Here is a 17124-nt window from a genome sequence, read left to right as displayed (position 1 = left end):
CATCGGTACTTACTTTTCTAGCACCTTCTTCTTCTTGGAAGGTGTGAACATCTCCAGTTGCAGACACAACTGGTTTATAAAAATGACAGCAAGGTAAAAGTAGGAATCCCAGATCTAAAACAAGAACAAGACGTTTAAATACTAGTGTGCTGGGAACCATCACACGTGAGCTGATGCAAGAGCTGACATTTGCTTCAGAAGCAGGAAAGGGATGGGACTGAAGGTGGAGTAGACTCTGTTCCAGTCACTGCGAGCTATGAATGCATGGTGTTTGTGTGGAGTCATTATGCCACAGTGGCTGCTGTTACATAACTCACGATTGACATTTTCTACGATGAAGTCATAAAATTAAAGAAATACTCTCTCTTTAGATACTGCTTAAAACCGGAACCCTGGAGCATGAGGTCTCTGACGTAGCAAAAGGATAGATGCTTTGTTTTGGAGACAATACTCTGAGCATCTCCATGCAGCCTTAGGTACTTCATTCCTGTGTGGATCAATTTTCAGAGCTTCTTTTGATGTAGAACTTAAAAAGAAATGCATCTGTATCTGTATCTCTGGAAATGCTAATTGCTTTAAATTCACATTGTATTTTAAAATTCCCTATCCAGACAAATTTTGACTCACAAATTTTCTTATGCCAAATAAAGAATCAGAAAGGCATTAGAATAAAATTTCCAGAAATAAACAGCAAAAACCATGTAGGACATATGGAATGAAACTATGTCTCCAGTGATGTCATGTCAAAGGAAAGCTAACTAACTATAAGAAATAGGACAAAGGATATCTGTCATATGTATAGAGCTCTCACAAATAACACAGGGGAGTGAGAGAAAACCTAAAACAAAAACAGTCCACTAAAACATTTTTAAAGGGGTGTTGGATTACCCTGGCACTGAAGGTAGAGGCCACCTGACATGGGTGCTGGGACTTGAACTTGGTTCAGAGCAGCAAGCACCCTTAACTATTGTAATCTCTCCAGCCCCCTCCACTAATAACATGTATTCGAAGAACTATAGGCACATGGCAATTTTAATTTTGTAAGAATGTACATTTAAAGGAGAAAGTAGTGAAGAAAAATAAATACCAAAAATCAGATGGCTGAAGATGTAGTTTTTGTTTTATTTTTATCCAATAGCAAATGACAATGGGTAGACAAGGGCATTTGTTAAGCCACGCTGACATGTTACCCTGTGTCACGGATATAATGTGTGGACTTTTCATAGTCAAGCTTCTACTGTTCTTAGATGTTTTGATTTTTTGTTTGTTTGATCAAACCAAGGTTTACTTCATGCATGCCAGGCAAAAGTTCGTAAAATTTTTATTGCATTTGTTTCCTGTATTTTCTAGTTGTCAAATAATAAGTTCTTATTAAATGTTTAATGTTAAACATGTTATTAAAAAAACAACGACCAGGAAACAAAGGTAACAAAATAGAATTCTCATTATTGAGAAAGGAGGCCAGAGCAGGCATTTTAGTTTACACACTGGCATTGTGGCTGGGGAGGTCGTCAAGAATAGGGGATATGCAGGAGCATCACCAGTCACATTACTGAGGGACCAAGAATTCTGCCTGAAAGAATCATACTGAGGTTTCATAGTTATCATGAATTCACTCCAAAGGTTCAAAGGTAGGGAAATATTCATTTTGTAATTATTTTCTTTATAAACTCTAAAAAAATAAAAATCTAAAACTCTAAAATAAGACTTAAAAATGACTTAAAAACATGTATTAAATCCTATTTGTTCTACACCAGAACTACACAAAAAAGTACAATAATTAAAATTTATGGTAACAGGTATGGCTGATTCCTATCAGGCTGATAAACATTATAGTAACTCTAACTTCTTTGCAAATATAATAAAAAGTCTAATATTATACACAGTTGGAACTAATATTCTCCTGAGCACAAATGAAGTACTCTCAAATACAGTGTAGATCTTATAGACTCAGCCAGACAGTCATGGACTGGATACTGACCTTATAATCAAAGTTTTCATTTAAGAAGTTCTTTCTGAGTGCATCCGAGAGGTACAGAACTGTTGTAATGATAACACTAGGGATTAAAAAAAAAAGAACACATTTGAGCTGAAATTTCACATTACTGAAAATCAGTTAGTAGATAAGAATAAAAAGCATCTAAAAGAAATGTCCTGTAGTAAGCATGTGGATTCAAAAAGAAAATAAACTAAAACACAGAAAAAAATCTATTAGTTTTTGATACACAGGAAGATTCACAAGCTCAAATAATCCAGACATAAATATATATACTGTTGTTTTATGACACTTTAAAATTAATTTCTAAACAGAGCAAAATGACTTAATGCAAACATAACATTGTGTATTTGATTATCATGAATGACAGAGAGCCCAAAGATGTAATGGACAGAAGAGGAGACAGAATGTACAGTCCCTTTATGAGCTGCCTTCGCTCTGTCCTTCCCCATGTAAGGCGTTGGAGGGCACAGAAGGACTATGGAGGCGGAGTCACACAGGAGGCCAGACTAATGCTAAGGTGACAATTCCTGTCCAAGTGTCTATAACCCCCTATAGAACAGAGGGTCCCAGCAACTCCAAGGAAGAGGCATCTCCCTAGGACAGAACATGGGGACAGCCCTATGTCCTCAGCTAAGCACACTGCACCTAAATACTGCTGTATTTATCTTGCTCAGGAGATGAAGAAAGAATTATTTGGTGAGTATTCTTGCCCAGTTCTAAACAGAGTTCTGTAATTCACTCCCAATCTACTCACTTTGATAACTAGGAGAGTCTATATTCAAATTCGAAGGGTTTTGCAACTGACTAACGTTGAGACAAACCACCACTTCAACTATTATAAAGTAAACAGCAGTGTACAAATGGTTGATTTCTAGAACTGTTTGGACTTTTCTTAGATAAACATGTAATGCTGCATTAGGCTGTGATGAGGCCCTAGCTCTCATCATGAGACTCAGAATTGAAGAGATAAAGGGCAAAGTAAGATAAAATATCCTACCAACTTCACTCCATGGTTATGCTAATGGAAAAATGTAGATTAGAAGAACACTTTTTATTATTAACTAGAATAATATTTATGGTCTCTGAAGGATGTGATGCTTCATTACTGCTCTCACCTGGAAAGCTCACTCTGCATCTTTCTTGCCATACGTGGAGACATTAACAAGGCCAGGGGTTGGGTGGTTGAATGTGGACATTGTAAAGAAAAGCAAACCACCATGTGTACCACGGGTACCCAAGGGGCCTTGTTTACAAACATATACACACATTTTTGCACAAGTCATGATACTTTTCAAAGAGTTTTGCTACCAAAGTTAAGTACAAGATAAACCTGTAAGACAGAATTGCTGTGATTTCCTCAGATCCCTATGGCAGACATCATAAGCCAATTTCACACTAGAGAGACCTCAGATGATGGTAGGAGAGAGGTTGTGTGCATAGATCCTCCCCAAACAATGATGATAAATGAAGAAATCATTGGCGTTCCATGAAAGATTTTACCCCATGAATGTAAATCTTTACTATCAGAAGAGGAATTGCTACCGAGTTAAGAAGTGGCTCTTTACCCATCATGTAGATCACTGGGATTCTAGCTTTATTGAGGGGAGTTTTGGAGGCCTAGAGGTGCAGCTTGGTTGCAGAATGTGCACTTAACATTCACAAGGGCCTAGGTTCAATCAGTCAGTCAGTCAAATAGGCAAACAAATAAACTCCAAAAATCCAACTGTGGGATGACTCATCCCTAAGGGGCTTGAGGGCCAGACAGCCCAAACAAGTAAAAAAGATACTTTCTGAGAGCCAGCCTGAGTCTGCCTGATGGTCTTAGCAACAGAAGCTGAAACATGATCTGGAGATGACCTGGACCAATGAGAGGCAGCTATGTCACACCAGCTGATGCATATTCATTCACCCCAGGGTCGGGTGGAGGGTATATAAGGCTTGCCTCTGCCTGAATAAACTGAGCTTGTTGTTTCAACATTCTCCTGGAGTCTGTGTGGTTTGACTCTGCGCCTACTTGGCCCCAGCCCCCAAAGGGAACAACAGCAAGGACCTTGCTACATCCAACCAGCCAAAATGAGTACAATGTGTACTCTCTGTGTGCACACATCCACCCATCTGTGTATGTGCAGGGCTCAGAGACGGGTGTCAGCTGTTTTATCTATCACTTTCATCCTTATTCCCTTGAGAGAAGGTCCCTCCCTGAACTTGGAGATTGCTGATTTTTAGCTAGGCTTCTGGTTAGCAAGTTCCATCCATTGTTTTGTCTCTGTCTTCTCCATATCCAGCAATGGGGTCATAGGGCTGCATGGCCACCCACATCTCAGGTCCCCATGCTAGTGTAGCAAGTACTGTTATTCACTGAGTCATCTCTCTGCCTGAAATTTTTTATTAATAGATATGCACAAACTTTGTGCTTGATGTTCAATGGAAAAATCCATAGTCCTGTTATACCTGCACTTTTACATTGAAATCCCCCTTCTGGCCCACGAGTCTAGCTTGGATTATTACTTGTAAGTAAGAACCTCTACTATTAATTTAGCCTATTTGTTATTTTGACACCTAAGGTCCTGGAAGATGCTCACTAACTAAAATTTCCAGTTGGAAAAGCAGTTCCATAGAATAGAAGAATTACCAAATTGTTTACATGCTAGGTGTGGCAGTTTGAATGTAATTGGCCTCCATAATCTCATAGGGAGTGGCACTATTAGGAGGTGTGGCTTTGTTGAAGTGGGTATGGCCTTGTTGGTGGAAGTGTGTCCCTGTGGGGGTGGACTTTCAAGTTTCCTATGCTCTGGATACTGCCCAGTGTCTGAGTTGACTTCCTGTTGCTCACAAGATGTAACACTCTCAGCTCCAGCACCATGTCTGCCTGCATGCTGCCATGCTCCCTGCCATGATGATAATGGACTGAACATCAGAAACTATAAGTGAGCCTCCTCAATTAAATGTCTCCCTTTATAAGAGTTGCTGTGGTCATTGTATCTTCACAGCAATAAAAACCTTAACTAAGACAGAAGTTGGTACCAGGGACTGAGGGAATTATTGTGATAGTTCTGACCTTGTGTTTGTTTGGAGGAATTTGGACTTTGGTACTTTGGTTATGAAAGCAGTGGGATGCTTTAAGCACTGCTTAAAGGGCCATACTAGTCGGAGCATGGAGGACAGAGGTGCTGAGTTATTTTAACTGTCAAGGGACTCAAAAGGTTTCAGAGAATTTTAGTATGTTGCCTAGAGATTGTTCTTGTGATATTTTGGTGAAGAAAGTGGCTGCCTTTCACCCTTGTCTGAAGAGTCTTCCTGAGGCTAAAGCAAAAAATTTTGGATTAATACCTTTGGCAGAAGAAATCTTAAATCAGCCTAGTATAGACTGTTTTGGGTGGATATTAGTGGTAATTCTAATGAAGACTTACAATGAAAAGGAGTGAGCTGAGGAGAGTAAATTACAAAAAGTAAATTTTGAGAGAACAAGCACCAGGATGTGGAATGGAGCTAAATCTTGTGTTCAAGGAGATAAACAGATTAAGAAATGGAATAAAGGGAATGGTGACTTTCAGGGCGAGGTCGATCCCACCCAGCTAAATTTCCAACATGTGAAAAGGAACTAAAGGAAAGCTTAGATCAGGTGTGGTGGTGTATGCCTTTAATCCCAGCACTTCAGAGGCAGAGGCAGGCAGATATCACCCAGCTAAATTTCCAACTTGTGAAAGGAATTTAAGAAAAGCTTTGATGCGGGTGTGGTGATGCACACCTTTAATCCAAGCACTTAAAGGCAGAGGCTGGTAGATCTCTGAGTTTGAGGCCAGGATGGTCTAAAGATCAAGTTCAAGGACAGCCAAGCTCAGACAGTGAAGAAAAAGAGAAAGTTGGTGAAGATGTAATTAAACAAAGGGGCCATGTTCTAGCCTTAGTAAGCAGCATAATTTGACAGCTTCGGCCACGTGGTTCTGGCTTTAGAGTTAAGGATAGAAGAAATAGGTTATAGAAGTTCCCTCTCTGTGCTTACGGACAGCTACTGAGGTCAGGCTGTTAATATTCTGATCCGTCCCTTGAAATCCCACCTTTTGGCCCCGCTCTGCATCCTGATGTAAAAGCCTCTTTCTTTTTTTTTTTTTTTTTTTTGGTTTTTCGAGACAGGGTTTCTCTGTGTAGCTTTGCGCCTTTCCTGGAGCTCACTTGGTAGCCCAGGCTAGCCTCGAACTCACAGAGATCCGCCTGGCTCTGCCTCCCGAGTGCTGGGATTAAAGGCGTGCGCCACCAACGCCCGGCAAAAGCCTCTTTCTAAGGAAAAACTCCTCCCCTTCCTCTCTCTCTCTTCTGCTTTTCCTTCCACAAGGTGCACACCCTTGACTTCTCTCTCTCTCTTTTTCTATCTCTCTCTTCTTCTCTCTCTTCCTGTCTGTCTCTTCGCTATCTTTCTCTTTGTCTCTCTATTATAATAAACTCTCCATGTGAATGGGTTGTGAACTACTCCCCCTCCGCGCACAAAATAAGTCATAACACAGGCATGTGTCAGACTGTCCCTGAATGAAGGCCACTGCATGAAGTTGTGAAGTGAAGCCTGGATTGTCTTGGAGAACCCAAGATGTTAGAGATGCTAGAGTTGTGGGATACCTGCAGAGGAGAGCTGCTAACTGGAAGTGGAACCAGCCCGAGAGAAAGAAGTGTGTTGCAGTCAACAAAGCTGTACAGAGTTGCAGATCTGAAGAGTGTTTTGATGCAGTTTGGAGTTTGCCCAACAGTTTTTTGGTCTTGCTTTGGCCCAGTATTTCCTTGTTATGCTTCCCTATGTTTTTGAATGGTAATCGATATCCTGTGCTGTTATATGTGGGAAATATGTGATCTGTGTTTTGATTTTATAGGGGATTACAGTTAAGGGATTGCATAAATCTCAGAAGAGACTTTGAACTATGGACTTTAAAACATTGTTGAGACGGTGAAAGACTACGGGGACTTTTGAAGTTGGACTAAATGAATTTTGCATTCTGATATTGTTACAAGCTTATGGGGGCCAGGTAGTGGAATGTGGTAGTTTGAATGTAATTGTTCCCCATAATTATAGGGAGTGACATTATTAGGAGGTGTGGCTTGGTTGGAGTGGGTATGGCCTTGTTGGAGGAAGGGTGTCACTGTGGGGGTGGGCTTTGAGGTTCCCTATGCTCAGGATACCACTTAGTGAGTCAGTCGACTTCCTGTTCCCTGTAAGATGTAGGACTCTCAGCTCTAGCACCATGTCTGCCTGCTCACCACCATGATAATGGACTGAACCTCTGAAACTGTAAGCAATCCACCCCAATTAAATGTTTTCCGTTATAAGAGTTGCTGTGGTCATGGTGTCTCTTCACAGCAATAAAAACTTTAACTAAGACACTAGGTCATAAAGATAGATAACATATATGTGGCTTGAGCTGTATGCACTGATAATGAACATGGAACCTCTGTGGTCTTAGTATTACAACCATTGGCATGTTAAAAATCACAGACAGCTGGGGCTTCCCTCTTGAGATTATAATGCGTATAGGACACCTGGCTTTGCAGAGCTCCCAGGGTGGTTTTTGTGCACCTGGAGTAGAGAGCCACCGTTCTAGACCAGCACTGTGCTTTTCATACTTCAGTGGGTACCTGGTAACCTAATTAACATTCAGAGAATGAATGAGTCAGGCAGGCTGGAGTAGTTCTTGGAAGTCTATGTCTCTAACAACCTCCAAGTGATGGCAATGCTCTTGTCTGTAAAGCATCCTGTGAAGAACAAGATTCTTCTAGGGCAGTGGTTCTCAATCTTCCTAATGCTGCAACCCGTTAAAACAGTTTCTTATGTTTTGGTGACCCCCCTACCATAAAATCATTTTATTACTATTTCATATTGCTACTGTTATGAATTGTAAATATCTGATATGCAGGATATCTGAAATGCAACTCTGGAAGGGGCTGTAACCTGCAGGTTGAGAACCACTGCTCTAGAGAATCTTGAGTTGGAAAAACATCCCAACAAATTCTGCCTCTGCAGGCTCCTGGGATTTCAGCTGTCTTAGGGTCTGCTGTGCAGCATGTAGTCTTGTTGCTAGACTGATGACCTTGACCCCTTATCTGATCTGCCTGCTCTCCTGGTACAGAGGCACAGGGTGCAGGCTGCTCAGTGAGTCTGGAAAACACTAAAAGGCTGAGAAAATGTTACACTACCAAATGAAAACTATAAACCAAGAACCAAGATATGATCAATTACATGCTCATGGAATCTAACTTCATTAATTGTCCAATTTAATATTTACACAATTTTTACTAATTTCAATATGAGAGGTGAGTTTCTTAAGAAGTTTGAGTTTGACTCTGCCACAGACAATGTGGGCCCAGGGATTGCTCTGACAATGACAATCTCCACGGGCATAGAGTGATGAGATCTAGTCAAGAAAGAGGAACTGGGGCCCAGGGCATACAATTGATTGCCTTGGGTGTTCCCTCATTCTAGAAGAAAGAACTATCCTCAACCAACTCTCTTCCTTCCTTTCTTGCTGTATCACTCCATGGAAAACTTAGGTCCTGAAATTTGTTCTTCCCAAAGTGACTAAAACTGGGATCTGCTCAAGCATAAGCCCATGTCCAGTAATCACACAAAGACTAGGAGAAATACCTTGTAGACTCTACCGTGTAGAGAAACTTGACTACCAACAATGTTGATTTCTTTCTTTTTCTCACTGCCCCACCCCCCTTTTTGAGGCAGGGTCCCACTAGGTAGTCCTGACTGGTCTGGAGCTATGGCTTACCTTGAACTCATAGAGATCTGAATACCTCTGCCTCCCAAGTGCTGGGATTAAAGGTGTGCACCACCATGTCCAGCTAATGTGGATGCTTATACATTGAAAAAATAACAAAACAAACCTGGAATATAACTTGCCTCTAACTTGGAGCATTAACTGGGGACAGCATAGGTCAGCAGGAAGACGCTTAGGGCAGATGAAAACCATGAACAGTTATCAGGGGAATTAAAAAGAATTGATCTAAGCGGGGAGTTCTGAAACTCCAGCATCCATGAGACTGACCTAAAGGACAAACACATACCAGCCCCCCTCAGCACCTGTGGCCTGGTGAGTATGTACAGGGTTAGAAGTTAAGAGTCAGCGACAGTAGGGACTTTGGTCCCATCTGCACTGGACCTGGCCTAACATGAAGGACTGTAGCCTTATCACTGTGTTCGAACCATGCTGTGTAATAATTATGGAGCAGACTGAGGTGAGTCAGCAGAGCTGACATGGGGGAGGGGTTACAACCACATCAGGACCAGGAAAAGGAGTGACCTTCCTTCACAATGCAGCACGCAGAGTGGGAGAAGGAAAGGGAAGCAGGAAGCTCCCTTGATTTCTTCCCTCAAGGAACTAGAGCATCAGTCTTAGGGTGATCTCTATTTTAACCTCATTGACCCAAACCTTAACAGACCATTTCCTTCAAGTACCTGGTTTCCCTACCAGCTGCTCACAACTCACCAAGACACGCTCACCAGTGTGCAAGCAGCTCTTGCATAAATATTTGCAGTAACATTTAATCTGGCACACACACCACAGTAACGTATAGCTTGGGTGAAAATCAGCGTCTTAGTCCTCTCTCTCACCAACGATACTTTAAGGATGACCACACTTAATAAAAACGGAGCAATACTAGTTGTTCTAGTGGATGCTGGGCGGACTCCCCAAACTTCCCAGGGCACTCCCCAACTCTGCCTTCCTCCCTATGACTGTGGACAAGCTGCCAGGGCTCCACCTGGATTCGACCAGCACTATTCCAAAAGTACGGTCAGCTTCTTTCATCTTAGGGACGTCTTCATACAAAATAGCGTGCCTTGACCTCAGCAGTACAGTTTCAGGGCGGGCCGATTTCTCAGGTGTAAGGTTGTTACAGACAGCTATAGAGGGGTCGGGAATGGTATACCCAGCAACAGTGCATCCAGTATTACATCCATTTTCAGACGCATGAACACTGTTCCTTTAATTAGCTGTTTTCCTTAATATCATTAACATGTATGCATTTACTACGGGCATTCCTATTAGTCAATCCACATGCTAGATTATTCCGAATTTTAAAACAAATCCTCACCCTCCCAACTCCTTCCAGAGACATCAGTATTTTTTGGTTCCCGCTTACAGCAAAACTCTTCAAAAGATCTGCCTGTAATCACCGTTTTCCATTCCTTCACCGGGCTCTGCTCTTGAACTCTCCTTCCCTCATCAGACTTTTATCTCCACCACTCCAGGGAGACAGCCCTTGTCACGGTCACTGGTGCTGGCAGCAGTGCAGCTCCCAGAGTTCATTGCTGGTCCACAGTTGGACCTACTCTTCCGTGAAGCACTTCCTTCCCAGGGTGTCAGGCCCCTGGCTGTCGTCTTGCCCCGGTGGCTTCCTGGCATTGGCCTCCGAATGACGACACGCCCAGCCACAGTCCTGAGGTTTTCAGTGCACACATTTTCTTCTCATTCCATCCCCCAGCCTCACCTCCTAACCAAGACTTTACTACCACAGAGGGACCGCTCTAGCCCCAACTTCTTCCCTTTGGTCCAGCTACTTCCTTGTTTTCATTTCCACTCGGATATCTAACAGCATCTTGCTTGTTTTCTGAGACAGGGTTTCGCTCTGTTGCTCCAGTTTCCCTAGAATTCACTATGTAGGTCAGGCCTTTCTTGCACTTGAGGCTACTCTCCTGTCTCAGCATCCTAACTACTAGAGTAACAAACATCAACCTGGACACTAACAGTACCTTAAACTTACATCCTCCCACTCAGCGAGTGCCTCCTCTCTGTCTTTTCCACTTAACTGATTGGTATCACAACTGGTCCTTTTGCTCAGGCCCCAGACCTAAGGACCATCATTAATCATCTCTCCTCGCTTCCGCTCACATCCAGTCACCTGCAGGCCTCATCACCCTTATCTTCAATCAATCTGTGTACTACCTTCATTGCTACCCACCGGTCCAAGCCATCCAAAGGAGCATCCTTCTTCCTTTCTCGTCTTTCTCTTTTGTCTCTCTATCCACACCCAACAAGAATGCATCCAGTATAAAGTCCATTTTCAGACCCAGGAACACTGTTCCTTTAATTCACTGTTTTCCTTAATATCATCAACATTGATGGATTTACTAAGGGCCTTCCTATCAGTCCACCCACATACTAGACCATTCCACATTTTAAATCATTTGGGCACTGTGGTACCCTTCTAACTAACTTGCTTCCCCCCTTGACAGTGCCATGTTCCCTCTGATCACAGGGCCTTCTGTATACATTATCTCTACTGGCAGCAATAATTTTTGTTTATTGTTTGCCCGTGATCACTTATATTAGCTTTAGCTCAAGTTTTAATCTTTCATGAAAGTCTTAGTTCAGTCCACAACAAAAGTCCTTTCAAAATTGTCCCTACACACCTGGGCTCTTTGTGTTTTTAGTACTAGAAAAAAAATCTACTGTATAAATGGGTTAGTGAATGGAGTATTCTAAGGATCTCTGTTTAAATGAATTAGTTATTTGTACCCCCTTGCTGACAGCAAGCAAATGAGCCAGACACACACACACACACACACACACACACACACACATACAGAGAGAGAGAGAGAGAGAGATTTGTATCTGTACCACTCATTTGAAATTTAAGTTGATTATTATATGTTGTATCTGAAGTCAACATATATACAAGACACACCAAACAGCGATCTGAGATTTCAAGTGAAGAGGCCAACTTCTCTCAACAGACAAGTGTGATATAAGATTATCTCCTAGAAACAATGCATAAAACTGTGACTCTATTTTTGTACTTTACTTCACAATGTGTATGGGAAGGAGGTGGAGAGAAACTTCTCTTGGTGTGTCCTGTATTTTTGGTTCTTAGTTTCCATCATCCTTATGTTCCTTCTTCCTCGGCTGGAGGAGTGGTTATCCTCACTAGAAACATCTTCCAGGGACTTACAATGGGCACAGGGCAGCTGTGCAAGATGGAGGGCGAATTTCCTGTCCTAGAGGAACTGAGACCTGGTATATCAGCTGTATTTCAAGATGACCAGGAAGGTGCAGATGGGTAAAACCCATACAAGGAAGCTGGCATCTGGACACAGCTTGTGGAGGATGCCATATAAAGCAGAAAAGTGATAGGACCAACAACCCAGGTAAAGGTGAAGGTTAGAGGCGCCCGATTCCCTTGGAAACAGGAACGTGGAACACAGGAAAGACTGTTGCTCTTGAGGGATAGGCTCCTTTGGTTGTGTTCAAGGGTAGGTCAAGGGCGACTTTTCAGCTGGGGCTAACGAGAGAGGGAGTATGAGTTCAAAAGACCCTTTGAGAGGCCTGGACCAAATGTTCCTCTAAGAGAGTCAGCAGCATGGGAGACAGGTGAACTCTGAAGACAGCTGTTCTCATGGATTCTAATGTAATGGTTAGCAAAGGCAATGTTTTCTTTCAGTGTACACACTTTAGAATATTTTAAATAACTTTAATATCTCTCAGAAAGCCTCCTTCCTTGCTTCCTTCCTTCCATCCCTCTCTCCCAGCAGAGTTTTACTTTGCAGCCCAGGGTGACCTCAAACTCAATCTCCCCTTGCCTTTAGCTCCCGAGTGCTAGGATTAGAGGTCCACACCACCACGCCCAGCTCAGAACTATACTTTCCTATCAATGTTATTTAGGTTAGGATTAAATAAACATAATCTAGGGCCAATTTATGGACTGAATTATATTTATAAAGCAAGGCACATCACATATGGTCTCCTAATTTGAATAGGAAGTGGCTCCTGTGATTAAGAGGAACAAGGGGGGAGAGACAGAAGTGGGCACACAGAAGCCGTCTGTCCATTAGTGAGGCTGGGTATGTAGCCATCAGTCATTGTTATGGAAAAGCAGGTCCAGACTGCTACCAGCACTAGCCTGGGTGACGATATGACATCACTGTGTTTTTAGCAAGGGCTTGGGTTTACTATAGGAGAAATCTTCATTTTAAATATATTATACATATCTCATCTCTAACCAAAACTGTTCTCGCTTGGTTAACACCGTCCATGCAAATCTTGAATGTTGTGTTTACACAAAAGTAGAATGTGTACTTCTTAGTCTGATACCCACTAATGTGGCCATGAAGGCCTCTGAAGGAGTCGGGGTCTGGAGGTGGGATGGACAGACAGTATTAATATCAAAAGGCCATACTGTTGTCACAGATTCCAGCAAGCTCAAGCACCAAGCCTGTGCACCGCAGGAAGACAACGTTAGATTTGTCTCCAGCTTGATGGTCTGCCACTGAAGCTTCTCCTGGAAGCCAAATGTTACTCTGCACACAGAGCGAGCAGAATGACCCGAGGCTGGTGTTTTGTGCTGCTGCTGCTGCTGCTGTGGGCAGCCTGGACTGTTTCCTGTCTGGCTCCCCACATCACTTCATTCACCTTTCCAGGTATTCTTGAACCTTTGGTAATTTAGGGCAAATACAGCAGCAACAGCTCCAACTTAAACCTGAAGCATACAGACACCCAGAGAAGCAGACACTCGATTCCTTCACAGATATCAAAATACATATGCTGAATTGGAAAGAGTGATTTCGCTAGTCTCAATTAGTCTTCAAAGTGGAGAAGCTGCTCACTGCTTATGTAAAATATAATATGCCACATGACACTATTGGTTACTTTGCAAGTTTTTAACACATCATTTTAACACCTCCAAGTCTATAAATGCACCCTGAAGCAGAAGCCATGCTGAGCATATCTAATCAAAATTGAATCCTGTGTTCCTGGAACTCTCACGATGATTCTACCTGCACGTCTGGGGGACAGATGGTGACCTTGGCCTGGGGTAGATGTGCAGAGAATCTCACCTTCACCCTAAGCACGTGGGTGTTGGCATTTGGAGAATGGCAGATGGCAAATGTTAGCAAAATGAAAGTGAAGATCGAGACCCTGCTCTAGAGTTCACCTTCGTTCCTTCAAGACTGGGGCTGCAGGAAGCTGAGACAGCTGATAGGTCCAGGGCCTTGAACTTGATAGGAACAGATGATGCGGCCATTCTGTGTCCAAATCTGTCTTGGCTCTTGTCCCTCTCAAATGCTACGATTACAGGTGTGAACCACCACACTGTTATATTGTTTGATTCTGTCTTTCTCTCTTTTTTTTTTTCTTTTTCAAGACAGGGTTTTTCTGTGTAACAAGCCCTGGCTGTCCTGGAACTCGCTCTACAGACCAGACTAACTTGAACTCACAGAGAACCAACTGCCTCTGCCTCCCAGATACTGGGAATAAAGATGTATGCTAACATGCCCGGCTATAATGTTTAATTCTTAAAAGACATTAATATAGTTGTATTAAATAACAATTCAAGACAATTAGTAACATTGTTTTAAAAAGGCTGAAAAGTTGATTTGGAGGTAAAGAAAATGAAACTTAGAACTTAGAGGTTTCAATCTGTGTTGATACTGCAAAGAACATTGTAGATTATCCTCCCTTGCAGGTTGAGATGCAGTTATTAACTGAAACGTCTTACTTGTTAGCTACGAGACGCATGACGGTCCAGTCCTTGGGGAACATCTCTGGGCGTATCAATATTCGGAACACAGTAAATATCTGCAGTAGGAAATCCTGAAATAAGAAGGAAGAGATGGTTTTATTGATTTATCATAATTGTCAGCATCCACACAGAAAGCAGCGTAGCTGCCATTCTCAAAGCATCCTCAGAGAAAGGAGTCTATGGCCGATACCAGCAGCAGACGGGACCTTGCCTTCTTTCCACCCTGTCTCACTGCCCAGCCTAACTGCTCCCTCATCCTTCTCATTCTCAGGAACAAGGGAAATCATTTTTTTTCACTCACCTTCACAAGTTCTACAAATGTAGGTCCTGGAGACAAAATGGAAAACTTGTTCCAGAAGATAAAAAGACAAACCTCTCCCTTTCTCCCAGCACAGTGTCCTAAATATTAGAACTTCTCAACCCAGGAGCATAATAAAGTGTCTTAGCTCCTATAAATGGTTGTTCATATTTGGAAGGTTATTTTCACAGAAGGATCTTATGAAAAAAGCTGTGTTTTTTTAGAGGGTATTGTTGAGGTGCAGAACTAAGAGGAGGGGTGTGGGTTTAGGAAATCTGAGTAAGGCTTCCTTCATGCATCACACAGAATTCCAATGATGCTGTGCTGAGGTGGACCAGTGAGAAGTGTACCAGCTCCAAGAGCATCAAGACACTCCCTGCAGAGACACCAGGCCAGAGGGCAGCAGCCGAGAAAGGCCCTCTTTCTTCTGTTTCCCCCTCTCTTTTATTTATTTTAGCTTAAAAGTGTTTTGTTTAGGGCTAGAGAAATGACTTGGCAATTAAACACTGCTCTCAAGAGGCCTTGAGCTCAGTCCCAGCACATACATTGTGTGGCTCACAACTGCCTGTAACTCCAACTTCTGGGGATCTGATATTCTCTTCTGGCCCCTGGGGATAACGGTACACAAGCGCGCGCACGCACACACACACACACACACACACACACTTAAAAGTAAAGTCTTTAAGGATTTTGTTTGAAATGGACAGAGTTGCATGTTTTTCCTAAGCACATGCTATTTGCAGCACATATACACTTTGGAATGGCCAGGCCCAGGTAGCCAGCAAATGCTTTGCCTTGTATAGTTATGTTTTGGTGAGAACACTTGCATTTTTGACAAGAAGCTGTCGTCAGGCTTGGAAATATCAATCACCAGACATGGAATTAACACTTCTTTAAGCATTACAAGAGATAAGACCTAAAATACTTACAGGAAGGACGGGGGAACAGACCACATGTTATGAAAGAGCAGGAACTTTCTCCTACGAGTCTAGCTTCAATTTATCAACTGGCAAACTTAAAGGCTTTATTCTCTGGAACCTTAAGTGAGTCTAGGAAAATAAACTTCTCTAACAATCTAACAGAAGGCAAAGGTGTGGTATTCTGGAATAAAAGCAACTCCAAACACAAGGTTCGTATTTACCAATCTAACAACACATCATCTTAAACATGGAAGCTGCTGCCTGAATAAAAGATTATGACTGTCACTCAAGACAACAGAAGATGGTTAAAAATCGAGAACCATGTGCTAGCTTTCCAGTGTGTGTGTGTGTGTGTGTGTGTGTGTGTGTGTGCGCATGTGTGTTTCTTTTTACACCTTCTAACAGCTTCAATCAAGCCCACAAATATTTTGACAAGAATTTATTTCAGCATCTTTAGCGTCAACACACGTTAGTATATAGTATGCAGTACATGGAAACAGTCCCCCGAGATCACCTATCCATAAATAGTCTTGCAGATCCTGTGCATGTCTGCAGGGTCACTAGAAGCACACGTTTCCCCTAAGGAATCTACTGCAGGCCTACTAAGGAAGGATTTAAGGAGTACCTGTGTGTGGTGATATTTTAATTGTACTGAAATGTGATTTTATTTGTATGTTAATAAAGTTTTCCTGGAGATCGGAGGTCACATAGCGAGGTCACATAGCCATAAGCAGAAGTCAGGCAGTGGTAGCACACGCCCTTAATCCCATCACATGGCAGGCAGAGTCTCTGTGTGGTCAAGGACACAGCCAAGTGTGGTGACAGAGCCTTTAATCCCAGTACCAACCATAGAGACCTGGAGGTCTGTATAGACAGGCAGTGATGAGGAAGTGATGTGGCTGGGCTTAGAGCCAATAGGAAGGCAGAACAGAAAGGCAATAAAAACACAAGTTAGACAGAAGAAACTCTCTCTGGGGAAGCGACGGTGAGAGGTGGTAAGATAAGGTAGGGGTGGCTCTTTGCTAGTTCTCTGATCTCTTTGGCTATTACCTCTGTATTTGGCTCTGTATTTCTTATTTAATCAGACTGTTTAGAAATTTGTCTACACCTGTGACTTGGCATCACAAGGCACTTAAGTGCAACACTTTCTTGTGGCAATGGCTTGTAAAATATCTCTTACATTTTAAGAGACTGGAACTGTTGCTGGACCTCATGGACAAAATTAATAACACACCTTGAGGCCAGTTAATACATAAGACTGTTATCCTACTGTGTAGTCAGCCTGTTTGTTCAACCTGCCTTTAAGAGAACAGTGTAACAATAACTTTACTTGCCTTGGATTTACCATGTAATCAATGTTTACAACCTAAGCTAATGCATAGCTGTAATCTTAAATTATG

At 42.4% G+C, this 17124-nt stretch overlaps 1 protein-coding gene across 4 annotated transcripts in view; it reads right to left on the bottom strand.

Annotated features, from left to right (window-relative positions):
* Dock4 (dedicator of cytokinesis 4) overlaps positions 1-17124 on the bottom strand; it is a 409351-nt gene that overhangs the window by 75536 nt on the left and 316691 nt on the right. For all 4 annotated transcript variants that reach the window (XM_028872268.2, XM_028872271.2, XM_028872270.2 and 1 more), the window contains exons 27-29: positions 14483-14577; positions 1982-2057; positions 14-114 (exon numbers count right to left, since the gene is read on the bottom strand). In XM_028872268.2, coding sequence (XP_028728101.1) covers positions 14-114; positions 1982-2057; positions 14483-14577 — 272 coding nt within the window. The remainder of the gene's footprint in view (positions 1-13; positions 115-1981; positions 2058-14482; positions 14578-17124) is intronic.

The sequence above is a fragment of the Peromyscus leucopus genome, chromosome 14 (assembly GCF_004664715.2).
Source record: "Peromyscus leucopus breed LL Stock chromosome 14, UCI_PerLeu_2.1, whole genome shotgun sequence".
In the NCBI taxonomy this organism is placed as follows: domain Eukaryota; kingdom Metazoa; phylum Chordata; class Mammalia; order Rodentia; family Cricetidae; genus Peromyscus; species Peromyscus leucopus.
The sequence above is the reverse complement of the archived record's forward strand: the minus strand, read 5'-3'. Positions and strand labels throughout refer to the sequence as shown.